At 62.8% G+C, this 21,596-nt stretch overlaps 1 protein-coding gene across 4 annotated transcripts in view; it reads right to left on the bottom strand.

Annotated features, from left to right (window-relative positions):
- The window catches only part of CACNA1H (calcium voltage-gated channel subunit alpha1 H), a 28,142-nt gene extending 11,397 nt beyond the window's left edge, over nt 1-16,745 (bottom strand). For 2 of the 4 annotated variants that reach the window (XM_061400675.1, XM_061400676.1), the window contains exons 1-15: nt 14,470-16,744; nt 14,165-14,298; nt 13,619-13,716; nt 11,066-11,225; nt 10,378-10,696; nt 10,112-10,204; nt 8,338-9,115; nt 6,692-7,134; nt 5,091-5,242; nt 4,257-4,442; nt 3,515-3,632; nt 3,107-3,262; nt 2,426-2,516; nt 2,060-2,268; nt 204-620 (exon numbers count right to left, since the gene is read on the bottom strand). In XM_061400675.1, the coding sequence (XP_061256659.1) occupies nt 204-620; nt 2,060-2,268; nt 2,426-2,516; nt 3,107-3,262; nt 3,515-3,632; nt 4,257-4,442; nt 5,091-5,242; nt 6,692-7,134; nt 8,338-9,115; nt 10,112-10,204; nt 10,378-10,696; nt 11,066-11,225; nt 13,619-13,716; nt 14,165-14,298; nt 14,470-14,562 (3,447 nt within the window). In that variant the 5' untranslated portion in view covers nt 14,563-16,744. Of the gene's footprint in view, nt 1-203; nt 621-2,059; nt 2,269-2,425; nt 2,517-3,106; nt 3,263-3,514; nt 3,633-4,256; nt 4,443-5,090; nt 5,243-6,691; nt 7,135-8,337; nt 9,116-10,111; nt 10,205-10,377; nt 10,697-11,065; nt 11,226-13,618; nt 13,717-14,164; nt 14,299-14,469 lie in introns of all 4 variants that reach the window. The other 2 variants (XM_061400677.1, XM_061400678.1) reach the window with 2 other exon arrangements.
- Nucleotides 16,746-21,596: the final 4,851 nt, after the last annotated feature.

Raw genomic sequence — 21,596 nt, 5'->3', positions numbered from 1 at the left:
CTGACCAACTCCAACCCAGAACCAGCCCTCAGCCTGAGGTGGGGCTGACCCTGGGGCGAATCCCACTCCAGAGCTCCCTGTGGATTCGCTCTGGCCCAGACTGTCCTGCTTCCCAGCCCCTCCCGCCCCCAGGGCCTCCCATGAACACTGCCCCCACGACTGCGGGGAGGCAAGGGGCCAACGTGAAGCCCACCCCCACTCACGTCCTCCACATCGTCGTCAAACTCGGCCGGATCCTCCTTGTGGCTGTCGATGCGCAGGAAGAACTCGCTCGGCAGGGCCAGCACCTGCCCGTTGCAGTCGTGGACCTTGGTGGGCAGCAGGGTGACCGGCCGTGGGGGCCGCAGGTCCAGCGTGCTACGGTGGTCCAGGGACTCGGTGCGCCGCAGCGGCGTGGCACGCGTACCCGGCGAGGCCCCCGCCCCGGGCCGGCCATCCTCGGCCTCCTCGTCAGTGCTGCCGCTGCCCCTGCCCTCACCGGACAGCAGCGACTCGCGCTCCCCACACTGGCTCCTGCGCTTGAGGCTGGGTGCACGGCCCAGGCTGTTCCAGCTGGAGCGCCGGCTGCTCCAGGCGCTGTTGGGCCCCCAGGGGGTGCAGGGCGAGCTGCGGAGGCTGGACTGTGGGGTGAGGGCAGGAATGAGCAGGTCACACCCCTCCCAAGTCACCCCCAACACGCTGGCCTCAGGGCACCTGGCTCACGGGCCTTTCCCTGGTGAAAGGGATCTCCAGTGACACCCGTGGGTGACATTCGTACATGGATCATCTCCTTTAATGGGCTTCCCTGGTGGCTCGGATGGTAAAAAATCTGCTTGCAATGCAGCAGACCTGGGTTCGATCCCTGGGTTGGGAAGATCCCCCAGAGAAGGAAATGGCTACCCACTCCAGTATTCTTGCCTGAAGAATCCCATGGACAGAGGAGCCTGGCGGGCTACAGTCCATGGGGCCACAAAGAGTTGGACATGACTGAGCAACTAATATGCATGTGTAAACTAAACAGGGCCTCTCCTCTAGGGAGCTGCTAGGGGCACTGAGCCTTCAGCGAGATGCCTGTGGCACACAGTGGGTCAACGGTGAGCTGGAGACACCGCCAGCAAGTGTCAGATCCCTGAGGGGGCCTCACATGCCAGCTTGAAGACCAGAGGGTGGGCGAAGGTCATCAACGGGCCAGGGACCAGCTACAGACCAGGCATCCTCAGATGCGGCCCAGCAGCTGACCTGGATCTCAGGGGAGGGACCGCTCATCAACTTCTGGCTAGCAGGCTCTGGACTTCCAGGAGGAGCCACACGCCACCTCAGGAGAGAAACTCAGCTGTGCTCCAGGACTTCACCTTTGCTGTGCCTATGCTCTCTGCCCTTCGCCGTTTTCACCTCCTGGGTCAGCAGGAGCTGAGCTGGAATCTGGCCCAACAGCTCCATCCTCCTCCTGGGGGCTCTAGCAGCTTAGCTGTGATGTGCTTGGCCACAGCTGTTCTGTGACTGACACTCGATGTCCCCTCCCCCTCTCGATGGTTCACCTGGACTTTCCTCCAGGTTCACCCCCCACCCCACCCCAAGTTAGCTTGTCCTGCTCCACCCACCCCTTCTGGCCCTTCTGAGACGCACAGAGCCGGCCCTAGCTGCGTCTGTCTGGGGTGGTGCTTCCTGGGTTTGTCTGGAAAGACCGTGGGCCCCAGCTCCGCAGGGCGCTGCTGGTTGTGACGCATGGAAGCCTCCGCCCGGCTTCCGTCACCTGTTTCGTGTGCTCAGCTTTTACACCTTTTTGCCATCCTTCTCTGTTTTCCCTTCTTGTACATTCTGTGTTCTGCCAGCTTTTATCTTACATTGTGCAAATTGGAAGATAAACTTCTGGCCTGCTATTCTACTTGCTTATTCATACACCTCCCATCAGAACAGCGGTTTCTAGTTCCATTTATAGAAAACAAAGCGCTCGGGCCTGATGGATTCTGGGGAGGAGGGGGCACATTTGGGACCCTCACTCATCTCTGGGAAAGGTCTAAGGAGCTGTGTTGGGGGGGTGAGCCTGAAGGTGCCCTGAGGCCAAGGCAGGGTCCCCTACCAGAGATTTCTGGTCTCCTAGCTGAGGGTCCATGGAGCTGCTGCTGCCACGGCGCGAGTCCAGGGGGCCAGGGGCCTCGTCCAGGTGTGGGGAGCTCTTGGGGGTGGGCATGGGCGTGGCCGCTGTGCGCATGATAAGGGGAGGGGGCAGGCTGCCCCGGCCCTCCAGGTGCCCGTTGGGTGTCACTGCCAGCGAGTACATCTTCATCTCTAGGGGAGGGGGGAGAGGGGAGGCCACTCGAGCCTGCAGAGCTCCCAGGAAGGAGCGCCTGTCCGCCTAGGATCCCCCTCCGGAGTCCCAGCTGTGCCCAGACCCTAGAGGCAGTGTCCCCTCCGCCCCATCCCTGCCCCCCATCCACACGCGCACCTGTGGCCCTGAGGTCTCGGAACTTGTCCAAGTCCTCCTCCAAGTGGGTGGATGTCTTGTCTTCATCTGTGTCGGACCTGGTGGCATCACCCTGTGCCCGACGAACACACAGCAAACGTGAAGCTCCCCGTGGGGGGGCAACCCCCAATGTAAAGGTCAGGCCCACAAGGGGTGGGCGTAGACAGAAGAGCCCAGCAGGGCGAGGACGAGGTCTGCCCCACACTCCTGGTTCCCACCGCCTCCCCTGGAAGCCCCTCACCTCCTCTGGAACCCCTCACTCCCCTGGAAGCCCCCTCACCTCCCCTGGAAGCCCCTCACCTCCCCTGGAAGCCCCCTCACCTCCCCTGGAAGCCCCTCACCTCCCCTGGAAGCCCCTCACCTCCCCTGGAAGCCCCGCACCTCCCCTGGAATCTCTTACTCCCCTGTAAGCCCCCTCACCTCCCCCGGAAGCCCCTCACTTCCCCTGGAAGCCCTGCACCTCCCCTGGAATCTCTTACTCCCCTGTAAGCCCCCTCACCTCCCCTGTAAGCCCCCTCACCTCCCCCGGAAGCCCCGCACCTCCCCTGGAAGCCCCACACCTCCCCTGGAAGCCCCGCACCTCCCCTGGAATCTCTTACTCCCCTGGAAGCACCCTCACCTCCCCTGGAAGCCCCCTCACTTCCCCTGGAAACTCCCCCTCACCTCAGCCTGGAAACCCTCCACCAGGATGGCCACCAGCAGGTTGAAGAGCACATAGTTGCCAAAGGTCATGAGGGCCACGAAGTACAGGGCGGCCCAGGAGGACGTGGAGGCCATGCCGTTGTACAGGACGACGTTCCAGTCCTCCTGGGTGAGGATCTGGGGGAGGGGCGGCGGGCAGAGTGGGCCCAACGTGTGGGCCGAGGGGGCACCAGGATGGGGTCCTGGCTGGGGGAATGCCGCCAGGTCTCAGGACCAGAAGGACGAGTGAGACCAGGCCCACCACCTCAACGTCCCGGCCACCGTTCTTCACCCCCAGTGGCCTCGGAGGCGCCTCAGCCAGCTCTGAGCAGGGCTATGGCCCTCCAGGAACCACCCGTGCACAGCAGGGGACGGCCTGCCCAGCTGTACCTGGAACACGGTGACGATGGCCCACAGTAGGGAATCAAAGTTCTTCCGGTCGGGGATTGTGTCTCCGGTATCTGTTTTCAGACTGAATTTGCAGCCAAAGAGATGCATGCCAAGGATGCTAGGGGGGTGGACAGGCAGGGGTACAATGAGTGACTGGTGCGGAGGGCCAGGTGTGGGGCTGGGGACCCAGCCTGGTCACCCCACGCCCACCATCCACTCCTCTACACCTTCCTGAACTCTGGCTTCCTTGTGGGCAGGACTGCCCAGGGTCCATGGCCAAACTGTTTCCATTCTATAGGTGGTAAGACCAAAGCCAAGAACGCGGGAAACACCGGAGGCCACTCTGGCTTCAGGCAGCAGCCAGGACTGGGTGTCTGTCTCACCCGGCCTATGTGGGCTGCTCTCTGCCCCAGACCCCTCCCCGAGGCCTGGGATCAGTGACAGCAGCAGGGGTCCAGGAGCCCCAGGTTGCCTGCCTGCCCCTCCCTCCTCCGCCCCTTTCGCCCTTGGCTCTTGAGCACAGTTCCAAGTCCCCCACTGCGTGCTGGCGCCTGGCAGCAAAACCCACAGTAACTGAATTTGTCTTCCTCTTTGAGGCTCAGGGCACCCAAGGCCCCGAAGCCAGGGCCGGCGCAGTGGGCGGGCCCGGCTGGGAGCAGGGCCTCCTGTCCAGCGCCCGTGCGGGCTCCTTGCCACAGGCCTTCCCCTTGCAGCCACCCGGGGCAGGGCGCGGCGCACACACCTGAAGATGAAGATGAAAAGCATGAGCAGCATGCAGAAGGTGGCCACGTTGTCCATGGTCTTCATGAGCACCACCAGCTGGCGCCGCAGTGCGGGCATGAAGCGCACCAGCTTGAGCACCCGCAGCAGCCGGAAGGTGCGCAGCACCGACAGCCCGCCGTCCGCCTGCCCGATGATCTCCCACACGCTGGGGGTCGGGGGTGGGGTGGGGTGGGCAGGGTTAGGATGGCCTACTCCCGCCCTGACTCTGGGACACTCTCTTCCCAGAGGCAGGAACGACAGCCTGGAGCCACCTCGGCCTCTGCTCAACCCCACCTGGGAGCAGGTTCGGCTGCATCAAAGCATCGGAGGGGCTGAGGGGTGGTGGTGTCTCTGAAGACTCGACTGAGCGCCTTTCCAATGTGCCTGGCTTGTCTGCTCTCCTTAGACTGGGGGCCCCCTTGACTCCCAAGGGCCCTGCTTTGTCCCGGGGGAGGGAATTTCCCCAGATCCCCCTGGTTCTTTCTGTGCTGATTTTGCTGCAGCAAGCTGGCCTTTCTTGCAGGGGCTGAGCCCTCAGTGGAGGCCAGCTGCAAGGCTTAACAGCCACTGAGTGCCTGTTCTGTTCCCGCAGGGAACAGCTCCACTAGCTTCTAGAAACTCCCGCCTGAGCTGCAGCTGACCTTGTCGTGTGCACCCGACTCTGCCTTTGAGGAGGGGCGAGGGTCCCGCCCCAGGAGACCCCACCTCTGCACCCTGATGGCAGGGCCTTTCCCAATGGCAGGGGCTCTGCCATCTGCGGGGGCTGCGGTGGACATGGGAGCCTCCCCAGGCCCCAGGGGAGGAGGGGACCTACCTGATGACTACGATGATGCCGTCAAAGATGTTGTAAGGGTTCCGGATGTAGCCCAGTGGGCCGCAGGCCAGCAGCTTCAACAGCATCTCCAGAGCAAACATGCTTGTGAACACAATGTTGCTGATCTCCAGGGCGTTGGTCAGCTCATCGGGCTGTGGGTGGCAGAGTGGTTGTCAGGGCCCACCCCCAGCCCCCACTGCCTGTCATGGCAGGGTGGGACACCACTCCACTGCGCTGGGAGCAGGTAAGGCTGCATCAAGGGGCTGTGGCAACATCTCAGGAGGAGCCCCATCGGCTGCTGTCCAGAGGAGGAAACAGGGACCGCAGGGGTGTCCCCTCCAGCTGCACCCCAGCCTGCCTGGCCCTCCCACCCTGACTGTCCCTGGCTCCCCCAGGCCCCACCTGACCTTCCCAGCAGCATGTCTGAGAAACAGGGCTCCAGACACTTCCCAGACCCCAACAGCACAGGCCTTGGGAACAGAGCCTAGAGCATCTGTTCCAGGGTGGGCGTGTGGGTACCCGGGGTGCAGACAGTACAGTGTGGTTCCCCCAGCAGCTGCCCTGGCCCTGGTGGCCCCACACACCCTTCCTTGTCAGCAGAAGGCCCCAGAGGCCCTTTTCTTACTGGGGATATGCTGGTCTAGGCGCCTATGTGTGCAAGTGCACACCTGTGCCAGTGTAAATGCTGGTGTGTGTGTGCCAGTGTGTGGTCTGCTTGTGTGCACGTGAGTCTGCATGTACCCGCATGTGTTGTGTGCACGCATCGCCACCCATGTGTGTGTCTGTGCACAAGCCCACATCTGCACAGATAACCTTTGCGTATGTGCGTGTGTGCATGCGTGTGTGTGCAGAGGCTCCTCCTGGCCAGGGATCCCCGAGCCTGCTGTTGCTCCTGCCCTGGATCTCACCCTCACAGACAGCACCTCTCAGCCGCCAGCTGGAGGCTAATATCACTTGCATTTTCCCTGAAATTGCTAAAGGATGAAAGACCAGAGCATAAGGGACTTAAAAAGCCCAGAAGGCAGAAAAGGAGGAAGGCAGTTTGGTCATTAAGAGTGAACTGGCCTCGGTCCCCAGGGAGGACGACCTCTCCCTGCCAGCCCAGCCGCTGCTCCTTGGGGAAGCCCCAGTCCAGGGCAGGGGACGCGTGCCAGCACCATGTGCCACTGCCACATTCCCCTCTGGGGCCGCCCAGGGAATCCCAGCCTGAAGGCCCAGCTCATATGGGGGGCTCCGTCCATGAAAGCTGGGCTCTGGGAGTCCCACCTTGAAAAGCACCAGATGGCCTGGCAAGTGCCCTCGGCTCCCTGCTGCCTCTGGGTCTGTGATCTCAACGCCCCAGCCCAGACAGAGGACCTCCGGATGGAGCCACAGTCTCTCTGTCTCCACTCAGCAGAGGCCCACCAATGAGCAGCAGGAGCATCCGCTGAGTGAACGGTAAAAACTCCCTCACAATCGACCTTCAGCCCCACTGCCACGCCTATTCCCCAACCTGAGAGAGCCCTCTGTGGAGCCCATGAGAGGCTAAAGCCTGCAGGAGACACAGGCAGGCGGGACGTGCCCCAGGGCCACTCTGAGGGCTGTCTGTGTGGGGCACCCACCTGCTCGTGGTACTCGACACCCATGCTCAGCGTGTTAGTGAGGATGGCCACCATGATGCCCCGGTTGAAGTACTTGCTGTCCACGATGCGGCGCAGCTTGCCACTGAAGGAGGCCCAGACGTGGCCCAGCCCACCCTGCTCGCCTGCCGCCGCCCGCTGCGGCCCCCTCCGCCGTGTGCCGCCCACGCCTGGCGCCTCTGCCACGGGGGGCGACTGCATGGGGTCGCGGTGGTCCCCGTGCCGCACATCCTGCGTGAACTCGTAGACCCCATTGCTGTCTGAGCCTCCACTGTCTGAGTCGCTGAACTCCAGCTCGGGGTCCTCCAGGGCACTGGTGCAGTACGGGCAGCTGCTCAGCTCACAGGTCAGCGTGCCCGCCTGGGGGCTGGGCAGGGGGCAGGGCACACTCAGGCCTGACAGGCGGCTGGGGGCCTGGCCCAGTCCTGCGGGGAGAAGGACGCAGGCAGCCTCAGGTTGCTCAGCTGGTGCCCAGGAAGCAGGCGCTCACGGAGGCTGCTGTGGGGTGAATGGTGTCCATGTGCACACCTGCACACACCTGGGCACACTCATATACACTTGGGCACACAGCTGAGCACATTGTACACACCTGAGCATACCATGCATGCCTGCATACACCTGAGCACGGGTGCACATCTGGGCACTCTCATACACACCTGGGCACACAGCTGAACACATGCACAGGAAGAGACGCACACACTTGCACACTCATACGCCCTGCAGAGCTGCTCTCTGTTCACTCAGGGGTGAAAAGAGGCAGAGGCACATCCCCGCAGGAGCCACACCACCCACAGAAATACGACGTGAGCCACTTTCCAGTAAAGGGATGCCATGACCGTGAATGTTCTGGCTCATGATGCCCTGAGCCATCGTCACTCCACGCTGCCTCCCCGGCTGAGTCTCTGGGGCCCAGGTGACTCTGCACCCACAGAGGCTTAGACTCGCTGCAGCCAGGAGCCCCACAGGGCCATGCTCCCCCAGGGCATAGTGCAGAGCTGCAGGCACGTGTGCGGTGACACCCCGGGCACCACGTGAGCACACAGGGTGACCCCGGCACACACACCTCTCCCTGCCCCAGGTGCCCCTGCCAGTGCAGGCCACCTGGGAGGCCTCAGCCTGGTGTGACCCCAGGGTCCTGCATGAGCCAGGTGGGTTAGGCCGGGGGCCCAGGTGGGAGGACCGGGTGTACCGAGGGGCACCCTGGCTCCTCTGCTCAGCCTCTGGGAGCTCTGCGACCTTGGCTTCCCCTCGCCCCGGCCCCAGCCACAGTCTCCCCACCAAGAGTGCAGGCCAAGTGCTCCTCCTGAGAAACAACTGGCCACCCTGCTCGGGGCCAGACGTGAGCCATGGGACATGGCCCTGGGGCTTCTTTTTTGCTTGCTAGCTTCAGAATTCTCATTTCCCGGTGGCAAACACTCGCACCCCACTGAGCCATCAGCTGCTCAACAACACAGGATGGGTGGAGGTGGGGGGGCACCTCCTCCCATCTGAGGCCCCCAGGCCCCCTTTCTCTCCCTTGTCCAGGACTCCAAAGAAGGCTGGGCTCATGAGGGTGGGCACATAGGTGGGGATGTCACAGGAGCCCTGTGCCCCACCCCCCACCGCTCCCCACAGGGGCAGGTCCTTACCATGCTCCCCAACCAGGTGCTGGATCTTCTCGCAGGGGTCCGGGCTGCTCAGCCTCAGGGGGCTGTGCCCCCCGGCTCCCGGGGGGCCACCAGGCCGCTTCCCCTTGGGCCCGAGGCCGCTTTTGCCACTGCCCGCAGCCGAGGGCAGGATGGTGGGGTAGTTCATGGCTCCCAGCCCGGCGGCCAGCTTGAGCCCAGCAGCGGCAGTGGCTGCGGCGTGTGCCACGCGCGCCCTCTCCTGCGGCCCCTCCACGTGGCAGTCAGCGTGGTACACACTGTGCACCGACTCGGCGTCAGGGGGCCCGCGCCCGGGTGAGGCTGGCGCTCCGGCCCGCACCAGCCTGGTGTCGCCGGCTCCTGGCTCGGGGCCTGGCCGGCGGGGGCTGCCGTGGCTGAAGTGGTAGTGGTGGTGGTGATGGTGGTGGTGGTGGTACACGAGGTGGTGGATGGAGGCAGCGCGCCCGCCTGCCCGCCGCGGCCGCCGCCCTGAGCCCTGGCCATGCGTGGCGCCACCGGGCTCCACCTTCTTGCGCCAGCGGCTCTGCCAGCGGGCGTAGAGGCGCAGGCCACGGCGCTTTAGCTTGCGGCACACGTGGCCCACGTACCGGAGGAGCTCCTCATAGCAGCTGCCCGGCTCAGAGAAGCTGGCTAGCGTGCTGTCATTGGACAGATAACGGGCCCGCTGCTCCCGCATCAGCTGGTTCTCCCGCTGCTTCGTCTCTGAGAACTGCGTGGCGATGACCACCAGGCACAGGTTGATCATGAAGAAGGAGCCCACCTGTGGTGGGCAGGCAGCCGTGAGCTTGCTGGCCATGTGCTCCTGGGAGGTGGGGAAGTGGGGAGCACTGGGATCCATCTTGGGTGAGGCAGGAGGCCAGGACAACAGCTGTGATTTCTACACCACTATCAAGCCTCTGATGAGAAATACACTGAGCCCTACTGTGGGCTTCCCGATCTAGGGGCCGACGGGGCACCCTGGGACAGGCGGGATCCCTGCTGATTCGATACTAAGCCCCAGCATCTGGAATGGGTGGTGGGCAGTGGCTGCTATCAATTATGGACAATTGGAGGACGTGTAGGGAGACGCCTTCCTGTCATTTGTGTGGTTCATTCCCTCCTCCTGAAGATATATTCTTCCAACTGGATCCTCATGCCTGGGTCAGGCCTCCCCCAGCCCCCAAGGCTGCACTGTCCTCTGTGGCAGGATCAGCAGATGACACTCTCCTGTGCTTGGGTTTATGGTCTGAGATGGCACCCCACTCCAGTACTCTTGCCTGGAAAATCCCATGGACGGAGGAGCCTGGTAGGCTGCAGTCCATGGGGTCGCTAGGAGTCGGACACGACTGAGCGACTTCACTTTCACTTTTCACTTTCATGCACTGGAGAAGGAAATGGCAACCCACTCCAGTGTTCTTGCCTGGAGAATCCCAGGGACGGGGGAGCCTGGTGGGCTGCCGTCTATGGGGCCGCACAGAGTCGGACACGACTGAAGTGACTTAGCAGCAGCAACAAAGGGCAGGTTCCTGGCTCAACTCACCTCTGGTCTATGCAGACCCTGCCTCAGACCCCAGGGCCACTGAGAGAACCAACTGAGTGCCACCTTTGGGGATCACACTCCCTGTGGAGGGCCAGGATGGCACAGGACCTCCATGGATCCCGGGGGCAGGGCCACAGCCAGTAACAGAGGAGTTCAGGATCTGAGACAGGTCTGTCACAATGCAGGGACACCCCACCACCCCTTGCAGCGGATGTCCCACCACGTCCCCACACTCACGATGATAAGCAAGATGAAGTAGATGAAGTTGTAGAAGGAGTGGGCGTCCATGACGTAGTACATGATGTCCACCCAGCCCTCCAGCGTGATCACCTGAGGGGGGGCGGGCAGGAGGCTGGACACATGGACGGCCCTGAGAAGGCAGTGGGCCCTCCTCGCCTGTCCTGGGGAGGGTGGCATGGCTGGCGGGGCAGGAAAGCCCTGCCTGGCACTAGCCCCCAGCCCTACACGCTGGGCGTGGGGTACCGGAGAGACCCGGAGCCCACCTGGAAGATGGCGATCCAGGCGTAGCCGATGTTGTCGAAGCTGATGGCCCCGTTGTGCGGGTTGGAGTCGCCCGAGCGGCACACATTGTAGTACTGGTTCCAGTTGATGCAGGTGTGGTGACCCGTGCCACCTGCACCCTCGGCCTGCGGCTGCCCGTAGGCCTCCCAGCCCAGCGTGCACTCCACGCGCAGCTCGCGGCGGCTGGGGATGTGCGAGCACTTCTGCATGCCGTTGTCCCGGCGGGAGGAGCAGATGAACGGGTTTTCTTCACCCTCCTCCGGCTGGTAGTACGGCCGCAGGAAGCTGAGGTTGCTGTTCCTGGAGTAGAGACGGCGAGACAGACACACACAGAGGTATACACACACAAAAAACAAAAGGTAAGAGGCAGACCTAAGTCCGCTAGTGCTAGTGCCGCTCTCGGAAGGTCAGGTCTTGTCTGGGGAAACCGGGCTTGGAGAGCAGGAACCTGGAGGGCGGAGCCTGTTTGGGGGTGGAGCCTCCAGGGGCGGGGTCTGGAGGGAGGAGCCTCCGGGGCGGGGCCGGGAGGGAGGAGCCTGTTGGGGCGCCTGGAGGGAGGAGCCTGTTGGGGTGGAGCCTCCGGGGCGGGACCTGGAGGGAGGGGCCTGTTGGGGTGGTGACTCCAGAGGTAGGCCCAGGAAGAGCAGGTTAGGGGCAGGGCCTGCGCACCTGGCGAAGGTGCTGTCCAGGAAGCAGCGGTTGCGCAGCAGGCCGGCCCAAAGCTGGACGCCCACGATGCCGAAGATGAAGAAGACAAAGAAGCAGAGCAGGAGAACGTTGCCGAGCATGGGCAGTGTGTCCAGCAGCAGCGTGACCAGGATCCGCATGCCTGCAGGCATCACGCAGCCGGTCAGCGCAACAGAGCCCTCCTGGGCATCCCTGAGGCCCCAGCCCCTCCTGAGCTCTCTGCCATTCACAGGTGGGCATCAGTACCTCTGCGGGGGACACGACCCAGGCCCCTGTACATTCTGTTAGACCCCACGGAGGGCAGTAAATAAGGCCACCGACTGGAAAGGCTCAGGGTAGGTGGTCCTTGCTCCTCAGGAACGCCAGCCCGGACCACACTGTATCCAGGCGGGCCCCTAGCGTGACAGTTCAGGAGTCCCGCAGCCCCAAGCTCATCATGGGAGCAGCAGCCTGGGGGAGCCCCAGCAGCTCAGATTCTGGGCTGCCTCCTGCATGCAGGAGCCACGGGTCTTGAAGCAGGTACTGTGTTTGGGGACCAGTGTTTCTTCCCACTCTCTATGTGAATCATGTGAAGCAGAGCCCTGGAGGGGAGGTAGGGGCTGTGTGCACCCCAGGACAGGAGGCAGTTTTTTGTTTTTTACAGATTTTTTTCTTTTTAATGTGGACCATTTTTAAAGTCTTTATTGAATTTGTTACAATACTGCATCTGCATTATGTTTTGGACTTTTGGTCACGAGGCATGTGGCATCTTAGCCCACAGACCTGGGCTCGAACTCACATGCCCTACATTGGAAGGTGAAGTCCCAACCACTGGACCACCAGGGAAGTCCCAGGAGGCAGCTTTTGAGAAAGCGTTTGGAAGCTCTCGTTCCTGGGTGCAATGGAGTGTGTGAACACAGATTAATCCAGGGAGTGGGTCAGCCAGCCCCACCAACCCTTCGCTTGGTCCTGGCTCTGCCCTGCTCCCAGACCTCAGCAAGGACATGTCTCACTTCCAGAAACAAGCAAGGGCCAGGCTAAGGGTGCAGGCAGAGCCTGGGGCAGATGCCAAGGCCCCCTGGAGAGCACCCAGGGGCTGCTGGGTGACAGAGGGGCCCCTGGGGCTACAGGAGTAATCACAGCTGGGAGGGGCACTGCAGTTTCAGAAATGGCCGAGAGGAAGATTCACCAGGGACAAAGTCTGAGAGCACCACCGTTGCCAGACCGAAACTGGCTCCAAGGCCACAGATGATCCAGGGTTCAGAGTGGACCCCAGGCAGCCAGAGTGAGACGCAGCCTGGAACATGCCCACTGGGGGCTCACAGTGAAGGGAACATGGTCCAGTGTGGGGGAGGCACCCTGTTTGGGACCAGGGCCTGACCCCACAGGGAAACTAGGCTGAAGGCAGCATTTGGCCTGAAAAGTGGTCTGTACTGTGAAAGGGGTTGTCACTTCAGGCACTGAAAGGGGACCCAGGTGAACAATGCCAGTGTGTGGTGGTGCTGGGCCCAGAGCCAAGAACCACCTCACCTCACAGCCGTCCTTGAGGAGTACCATGTTCACAGGTGGGTAAACCAAGGCTCAGAGAGGCACAGTTACTTGCCCAAGGTCACACAGCATCTGAACCCTGTCTGATTCCCGAGGGTAGAGCCAAGTGGCAGCTAGATGGAATGCCTAGGAGTCCCACAGCATAACCCTTCACCCTCCTGCTCTTTGGTGGAGCTGACAGCTTCAGGGGGAGACAGTGACCCATCCTGGGGGGGATACTTCTTGGAGGAGCTGCAGGACAAGCCCTGATCCCCTGGGCCACGGTGCTGAAGCCACCAGGACCCAGGATAGGCAGCCAGAAAGGCTGTGCACACTAAGGTGGTACACGAGACCCACCTGTATGCGTGCGTACACACACTTGACAGTCATGTGGGGAATGCCCCCCACTATACCCTCAGGAAAACTAACAGCTGAATTCAGTCAGAACACTGGAAACTCTGAAGACACAGAGATCCCCACACAGACCCATGTGGGCATGACCAAGGTCAGCACAGACCACCTTCCAAACAAGCTTCCAAACCTACACCGTCCAAACCCACACGACTGCCCAGAAGTTTCTCCATGCTTCCCTGAGCACCAGGCCCCTTGGCAGGGCTCAGATAGGAAGATTGCTGGGGCGGGCCAAACAAGGAAGCCACCACGTCCTGCATGGCTCCAGGACATGATCCCAAATGCTGTGTGGATGATGAGTCTGAGGTTCCGAATGGCCTGACACTCAGCAGCCCTGGGGGACATGGGGCTGCCATTCAGCCTGACTGCCCATCACACCCCGGCTTGGTACAGGGTTGCTTGTCTCCACCCGCCCCCCGCCACCCCGAAAAGCAGTGGCAAATCCTCAGCTGCCATGTAAGTGGCAGGAGGCCTGCACCATGGTCTGGGCTGGGACCCCAGTACCCAGCAGCCAGACAGGCGGTATGGCCTCTGGGTCTTGTGCCCAGTGGGGCCTCAGGAGCTCTCAGCAGGGCTGTCTGGCCACGCTTACCCCAGCCCCAGGTGGGGGTCACTTACTGGGCACACGGTTGATGGCACGAAGGGGCCGCAGCACGCGCACGGTTCGGATGGCCGAGAGGCTCACGTTGTGTCCGTCCAAGGAGTACTCCATCATACTGGGGGCAGAGCAGGGGCATGCTCAGCGGGGGCAGGTGCTGGGAGGGGAGATCAGAGCTAGGCCAGCGGGCACCCGGCTCTCTCCAGGGTACCCTGGCGGCTGAGGCCAGGAGGTGAGCACTTGCTGGAGACATGATCCCCATGTCGTTTGCCCAGCCCAGCTGCCCGGAGGCAGGGAAAGCACAGCCTCCGCTCAGCACTGGAGGACCCTCGCCGCTCACAGGCCACCCCGGACACCCTGTGTCTGTCCCACAGTCCCTGGTGCTGGCACAGGGAGCCCCAGATAGGTCCCGCTCCTGGCACCCCACCCCCAGCCACTCCCCGGGCCCCGTCCCGCCTGAGTGCACCTCCCCATCTCTCATCCTGGGGGCCCCCGGGGCCGCTCCCAGGCGGGCCTGACCAGGCACTGGGGTCGCTCCAGGCTGGCCCTTGGGGGAGGGGCCTTACCCCGCCATGACGATGAAGAAGTCCAGCCTGTTCCACGTGTCACCCAAGTAGCACTTCTGCCCAAACAGCCCCAGGGCGATCATCTTGATGACCATCTCCACCGCGAAGAAGGCGAAGATGAAGTCGTCAAAGGCCTGCAGGAGGGGGGCCTGAGAGTGGGGCCTGCGCCCCTCACACGGCCCAGGCCGCAGGTGACTGGCCCCGCCCCCTCCCTCCAGGCTCCGCCCACACCCAACTCTGCCCTCCGACCCCACCCAGGCGTCGCCCCTCCCACCTCCAGGCCCCGCCCCTCCGGCCCCGCCCACCTCGAGGATGCCACAGCGCTCCGAGCGGCACTCGACGTCCTCGCAGGGCCGGAACATGCCCAGGGTCACGCAGTTGAGCATGATGACCAGCATGCTGACGTGCTCGAACCACGTGGGGCAGGTGCCGAGTTAAGGGTCCACGTAACAGTTATGGAGCCCCAGGTCGCTCCCCCAGCACCCCCCCAGATGCCACAGGGGTCTCAAAATCTCCCCATTCCATGCCCGGCCCATCAGCTGGGCAGTGAGGAACAGACCCCAATACCGGCCTCTGGACACCGCTACCAACCTCTCGTGTACAGCAGGACCCTGGACCGAGGCGCGGGGCCAGACACTGCCCCTCCACCAGGCTCCCTAAACTGTGGCCAGGCTCACCACTGCTGCCCAGCTGGGACCCCAAGTACTACAAATGCCCACTAATTGTTACGGGTGCCATAAAGGCAGCCTCAAAGACCCTCTCCGTGGCCCTGCAAGAGTCCCTCCTGTAACCCCAGAGGATGCCCTGACCACAGCGACAGGCAAGAGGGATGCGAACTTTAGCCCAGCTCAGTGCCTGTGCCCAGGGGACCTGCAGTCCTACTGTGAACCTGGATGAAGGGGGATGGGACATGGACGAAGGACAGGTGAGTGAGGACCACCCCCCAAGTTAGTTGGCTCGTGAAGGGTCCCGTCCAGGAGACTCTCCCTTTGGCAGAAGGGTGTCCAGTCAGGACATTAGGGTGCCTGGCCAGCAGCCAGTGCTGTACCAACCCATGCTGTGTGAACCTGGTCACCTGCAGGGTTGCTGGCCCTCAGGATGGAAGGCCACCGGCCACCTCAATGAGGACGCACATTCTGAGAGTGGCCACCAGGTGGCGCCTCGGCTCCACAGAAGCCACAGTGCACCGCCAAGTTCCCCCTCTGCTCCTCCGGAAGGCAGCCACGTGGTGGGCCAGCAGTGCCAGGCCTGAGGAAGGGGGTTCCCCGGTGGGGGCAGTGGGGCTTCACTCAAGCCCCTGGGTGTAGGCAGGTGTCCCTCAGATGGGAGGGCCCTGGGGCACTCCTTGTACCTCGCCTCCCACCAGGACACATAGCCAACCCCGGGGTGGGCTTCTCGTGGGGCTGCCCGCCTGTGCCGCCCTGGGCTGGATAGCAGGGGACCCGAGAAGCCTTCCCGAGCTCTGTGGGGTGGAAAGGGCCTCCTACTAAAGAGAGAGAGTCAGCACTTGGAACACACTGCTTGTTGGAAGACAGCCTGGGAAATTCGGTACCGCGGCCCCTAGCCCCACCCCCGGCGCCCAGGGGGCTGGACAGGATGATGGGTTGGACCGCCTGCAGCACATGTGGGCTGTGTGCCCTGGAGCCTTGGTGCCCCTCTGTGCCCCCTCAGTGTCCGCCAGTTGGGGGAGGGCGCATTGCACAGTTCAACAAGGTGACCATAGCAGTAGGGCCTGGCTCCACAAAGTGGGTCGGTCTCCAGGGACCTGAGAGCCCACTCTACGCCCCTCTGCACGTGGGTGCTAGGCTCGGGGTCCATGTGGCCCCGCCTATGCGGGTCTCTGACCCTGAGGTCACCTGATACACTGGCAGAGGCTATGCGTGACCGGGGTCAGGGAGGGACAAGGCGTGGGGATGTTCAGGGCCTGTGTGTTAATTCAGGCAGATGGGCAGAAGGCCGGGCTGTGTCTGTCTGCCCTCCCATCGTGGAGCTGGCAGCCTGCCCCACCGGGACAAGGGGCAGACCCTTCTCCCCCGGTGCCCCACAGGGAGAGGGCCAACAGTGGCCTCTCTGAAGCCCCTGGTCCCTGGCGCCCCTCGCAGTGTGGCACTGGGCCACCGATGTAATTACCCGTTCCCGCTGAGAGCGCCATAATTACACTTAATGGGTTCAGCAGTAACAAGTGCCTCTGCTGTGATCTGGCTGCAGAGAAACAGAAATCAGCATCCCGCTAAGATAGCTCAGAGGGCCCGGCCCCCAGGTCCGCAATGGCGGGCCACCGCGAGCAGGCAGCGCTGGGCCTGGTGGGTGATGGTCAGATGCTCCCCAGACCTGGCTGGTCCCTTGGTTTTGCAGGCTTCCCGCCCCCACCCCTGCAGGGAGGCAGCGCAGAGCAGCCTGCGCCCTCGGTTTGCCTGTCCCCAGCAGCAGGGGTGTGGGGACTGCGCACCCGTCTCCCGCGACACCTCTTCCCTGCCCCAATTCCCCTAGCTCTTCCTCTACCCCAACGGTTTCTGCCTGGCTGGCCCTGCCTCCCACGTGGTGAACGTCCTGCTCCAGGAGCAGCAAAGTGCCCAGCCCAGCCCACCCCTGAGCCCTCAGCCCCTCCCATCTTCCACCATCACCACATCCCTCTTCTCAGACTGATGTCACCAGCCTGATTCCTCCAGGGCCTGCACCCACTCTCGCTCTGAGGTCACCCCAGACCCTGGAGCTGGCGTAGGGCAGAGCTGAGGACCTTGGCACTCGACAGTGCCGTGTACATCTGGAGCCCCAGGCTGGTCTGGACTGGGACCCATGAAGAGCTATTGGGCAGGCACTGGGGGTCACAGTCCCCCGCCGGTGCTTCAAGCCAGGTCCCCAGCAAGTTGTAAAGACAGTCCTGCTCAAGGTCCTGGGCTGCGGTCCTACCTCGATACCTTCCCAAACCGTAGACAAACCCCCAACCTCAGCTTCCCCTGACCCTGCCTGCCTCCCTCAACCTTGGGGCCTGCCCCAGGGGCTCAGCACAGCTTCCATGGCTGCAGTGACCCTGAGGGATGAGCACAGGCTCACGTGAGCAGCGGAGACACGGTCCGTGTAGCTGGGGTGACCTACCTGGCCAGTATGGCCCCCACCCATCCCCACAAGCACACCCCTTGGTGGTTACCATCCTATGATACACCCTCCCCACCCCCACCTAAACACCATGTGAGGGATGAGGTCCCGGGGTCCTGCAACCCGTGTCTGTACAAAGTGCACCCAGGAGACGCAAGCCGCCCTGCCTGGGGAGGGCTCTCCACGCACAGGGTCCCCCTGGCCCAGTCCAGAGAGGAGACCCGCTGGAGGGAGGCTCCATCAGCCCCCTAGGCCAGCCATCCCCGAGTCGCGCCTCAGTGGGCAGCTGACGACAGGCGGTGCCAACCGGACTCTCATCTCACAGCCGCTGACTTCCGGAGGCTTAATTACACAGATGGATTTTCCGGGTTTTAATTAAAAATCCTGTAGGTTTTGAACCAAATTCTACAAATCAGAGTCAATTTCCACTGCGGGTCCAAGGAAGCCAGGCTGACGTGTGGCTGGGCGGAGACGGCTGCGCCAGCCCGGCAAGAGGCCTGGCCACATGCAGAGGGGCTGGGGCCTGGGTCTTTCGCACGGGACCCCACAGCCAGGAAGGTTCTGTCCAGGCCTGGAGGCTGAAACAAAGGCAGACAGACTGCTGACCCATGCTCCCGGACCCCCCCTGGGCCTTGGCCTGACAGAGCCCTGCTGTCCAGCCTGGGCAGGGTGGGGCCTGGACTGACACTTCCTAGGGAAGCCTGTCCCACACCCAGGCTGGGGGCTTGCAATGAGAAATGGGTTTCCAGAGAGGCTCAAAGAGGGGCCCAGAGCCAGGCCCGGAGACCCAGTCAGCAAAGGGGGCAGGGATCTGGTCTGTCCTGGGACCCCCTCAAGTGCCATACCCTGCCCCCACCCTGCCCCACAGGCCGCACACTCCGTCTGGAAGCTCTCCTCGCATCCACCGGCCCTGCATCAGCCTCCTCCCTGCTCCTCCCTTCTTTCTGTCTCTGCAGCCTTGGTGGGGACCACCTTCCCACCCCTGCAGCCATGCCCACAGGCTTCGCCTCCCCCAGCCGGTGCAGTGCAGGAAGTCAGTCTTGTCGTGAAGACTCTTGGTGCTGGATCCATGGTCTCCCAGCCCACAGCTGCAAAGCACCCAACACAAACCCAATGACAGGCCCAGAGGGCAAGGAGGGCAAGGTGGACAGCAGTCGCTGTCCATGGTGCTGAAGAGTACACATCTGGGGAGCTGAGGGCTGAGAGGCTGGGCTCACCCAGGGCCGGGCTCTGTGGAGCCACTTCAGAATGTCTAGCTCCATGTCCCTTCTCATTCCCAGACTCCCAGCTGGTTAAGAAAAGCACATCAAGGGCTGCTTGGAAGACAACTGGGGAGCAGGGTGACCCCCAAAGGTGCTAGGATGCTGCAAGGTAGGGAGCTGGGGTTTGGGGAGGTCAGGAGAGGCTTGATCAGCACACACCAGAGGCAGCCAGCCCACCCACCAGCAGCCACGCCATGGGGGTACTGACTCACCATGCCCATCACCAGGGACACTGGTCTCCAGGGTCCTGGCACAGGGTGGGGGTCCCTGAGGCCTGGGTGGCGCAGGATGGTGTGGTCCCGGACCCCTGAGCCAAATCCTCAGCATTATGCAGCTGCCCACAGCCCACCCAGACCTGCTGGTTCCACGAGTCTGGGGACAAGAACCTGACTGCCAGGTTCTCTTCATGACCCCCACCCACCTCTCACCTTTTTTTAGCCTCAGATCATACCAGTCAATCCTAAAGGAAATCAACCCTGAATGAAGGACTGATGCTGAGGCTGAAACTCCAATATTTTGGCCACCTGATGCAAAGAGCCGACTCACTGGAAAAGACCCTGACGCTGGGAAAGACTGAGGGCAGGAGGAGAAGGGGATGACCAGGGATGAGATAATTGGATGGCATCACTGATTCAATGAACATGAATTTGAGCAAGCTCTAGGAGGTGATGAAGGACAGGGCAGTCTGGCGTGCTGCAGTCCATGGGGTTGCCAAGAGTCAGACAGGACTGAGCGACTGAGCACCACCACCCACCTCTCACGTTTTCTTAGCCTGTTTCCCCACCTGTACAGCAGTGGTGACGATAGCTACTTTCCAGATGAGGACAGTCACTCAGATCCCCCCATCCTGTCCCTCATCCTGATGAAGGCTGCCACGGCCCCTCCCCTGCCGCCCGGGACATGCGGAGGGAGGGGACATCATGCCTGCCCCCCACCAAGGATCTGAGGCTGTAGGGCGGGGCCTGTGGGGGAGGGTCAGGGTGAGGGACGCCATCACCAGGGGTCAGACAGCAGAACCGGGCTCCAGACCCCAGAGACACAAACCCACGGGGAACACAGGACTCAAGGGCTGTAGGGCGGAGTCCCCGGGTGTGGTTGCTATGTGGGGTCTAAGCCCTGACCCCCCAGGCCACGTTGAGATCACGTGGACAGAGATGCAAAGCTCCCAGGAGGATGAGAAGGCCTGAGCTGGCTGCCCCCAGAGCAATCTGCTGGGCTCACTCACCCTCTTAGGCCCAGCCCACAACTGTTCAGCGTGAACGTCCACGTGCCCAGGCAGAGGGGCTCCAGCACCAGGAAAAGGAACCCGGGTTGGGGTGGCCCAGCGCTGCCCACGCCAGACATCCGGGTCAGCATCTGTGCCCTCCTCACCATGGCTGAGGCCACCACCCAGGCCAGGCCACTCTTGCTCGCGCCGGGACCACCTCCCCCCTGCTGCCTGCCCTGTACCTGCGGCAGCCCCCGGAGCCCCGTCCTTCCACTACGCCAGGGTCCAGGACACACAGATGCAAGAGCAGGCCTTAGCTGATTGTGACCCCTAGCAGGCAGACCCCTGTAGGGAAGCCCTCAAGGCTGTCCTGCGGCGGTGGGGAGCGTGGGGGGGCCTCCAGACCCTGCCCCCAGGGTCCAGCATCGGGCCGTCCCGTGTGGTGTGGAAGAGCCGCCCCGATGGGCAGGAAGATGAACGGCTGAAGACGGACTTGAAGGGTGGACGCCAAGCTGTTACTGAGGCTCTGGACCTGCCCAGACGCACCACCTCTGGGCGGCCCCTGGTGGGAAACCCCTCTCTGCCGCGGGGTGGGGGGCCCGGGGGCGGCCGCCCCTTCCCCACGGCTCTGCTCCTGCCCCACCCGTAGCTGCACGCCGCCCACGCAAGCCGGCCTTCATCTCTGTCTCCTCCAGTCCTGGAGCACTCAACCTTGCGCTTCCTATTTGCCAGAGGAGAAAAGCATATGTTTATTCATGGGGGAGGAAGCCCCGCCCTGCGGAAGAACAACCTGGGTCCTGAGGCCTGGGAGGGAGCGTGCCTCCCCAGAGCCCGCTGGAGACCCCATGGGCAGGGCTCAGGGCAGCACGGAGACCCCAGGGCCCGCCCCGCTCCGCGCAGCACAGCGTCCGGAACCGAGTGCTCTGTTCCAGGACCCGCTACGGCGGCGAGGCACCCTGACGTTCTCGGTCTGGGTGCAGGGGCCCAAGCCCCACTGGACAGCAGTGTCTGCAACCCTGAGACCACTGACGGGTGCGTGAACTGCTCCAAACATGTCCTGTGCGGCTGAGTGGGAGAAGTCTGCGGTGGGGAACAGAGCAACCCTGTTACAGAGAACGCGTGTGCAGGCGCGCCGGCAGGCGGGCAAGAGGGCTGGGCCCAGGTGGGAAGTCCGATCCACACATGACGTGAGCGTCACTGGAGCTGCATCGCTGGTGCAGTGACCAAGCTGGGGTGTTAGGAAGTGCAGACACCGCGATCCACAAGGGCTGCTGGCTAAGTGAGGCTGGGGAGGGGTCCCCACTCCTGGCTCCCCAGCCACCCACCTGAGCAGACACACGTAGCCCAGTGTTTGTGGGGCAGCCAGAACCCATAGGCCTCCTGCCCGGCCCCCCAGCTGGTGACCAGCACTTCCCAAGGTTGCCACAGACTCAGAGCAGCCTCCTCCCTTGCCAGCATCCGATCAGACACATGTCACTAACAAGGGGGGCCTCCCTCGCAAGCCTCGCCCTGGCAGCATCCCCGCAGAAGGGCCGGTAGTTCACACGCCATGAGAGTGGCCCCCACTCAGGGGCCAGCATGCTGGTGAGACTAAGCTGGCCAGCAGCGCCATCTGTGGAGCACCAGCTCTACAAGGAACTCAGAGGGCTCCTGGCAGGACCCACGGACACCGTCCAAGTGCAGCCCCTACTCCAGACCCCGAGGAAGCAGGAAGATGAAGAGGTGCTGTCTGGAAGTTCCTCAGAGTGTTAACCCGAGTCCCCACGCAGCGCAGGGTCACACCCAAAAGACCCAAAACCCGGAGCTTAATACATACATGCATTCAGGGTTTTCCCGGTGGCTCAGTGGTAAAGAATCTGCCTGTAAT

This window comes from Bos javanicus, chromosome 25 (genome assembly GCF_032452875.1).
Source record: "Bos javanicus breed banteng chromosome 25, ARS-OSU_banteng_1.0, whole genome shotgun sequence".
Classification (NCBI taxonomy): domain Eukaryota; kingdom Metazoa; phylum Chordata; class Mammalia; order Artiodactyla; family Bovidae; genus Bos; species Bos javanicus.
The sequence above is the reverse complement of the archived record's forward strand: the minus strand, read 5'-3'. Positions and strand labels throughout refer to the sequence as shown.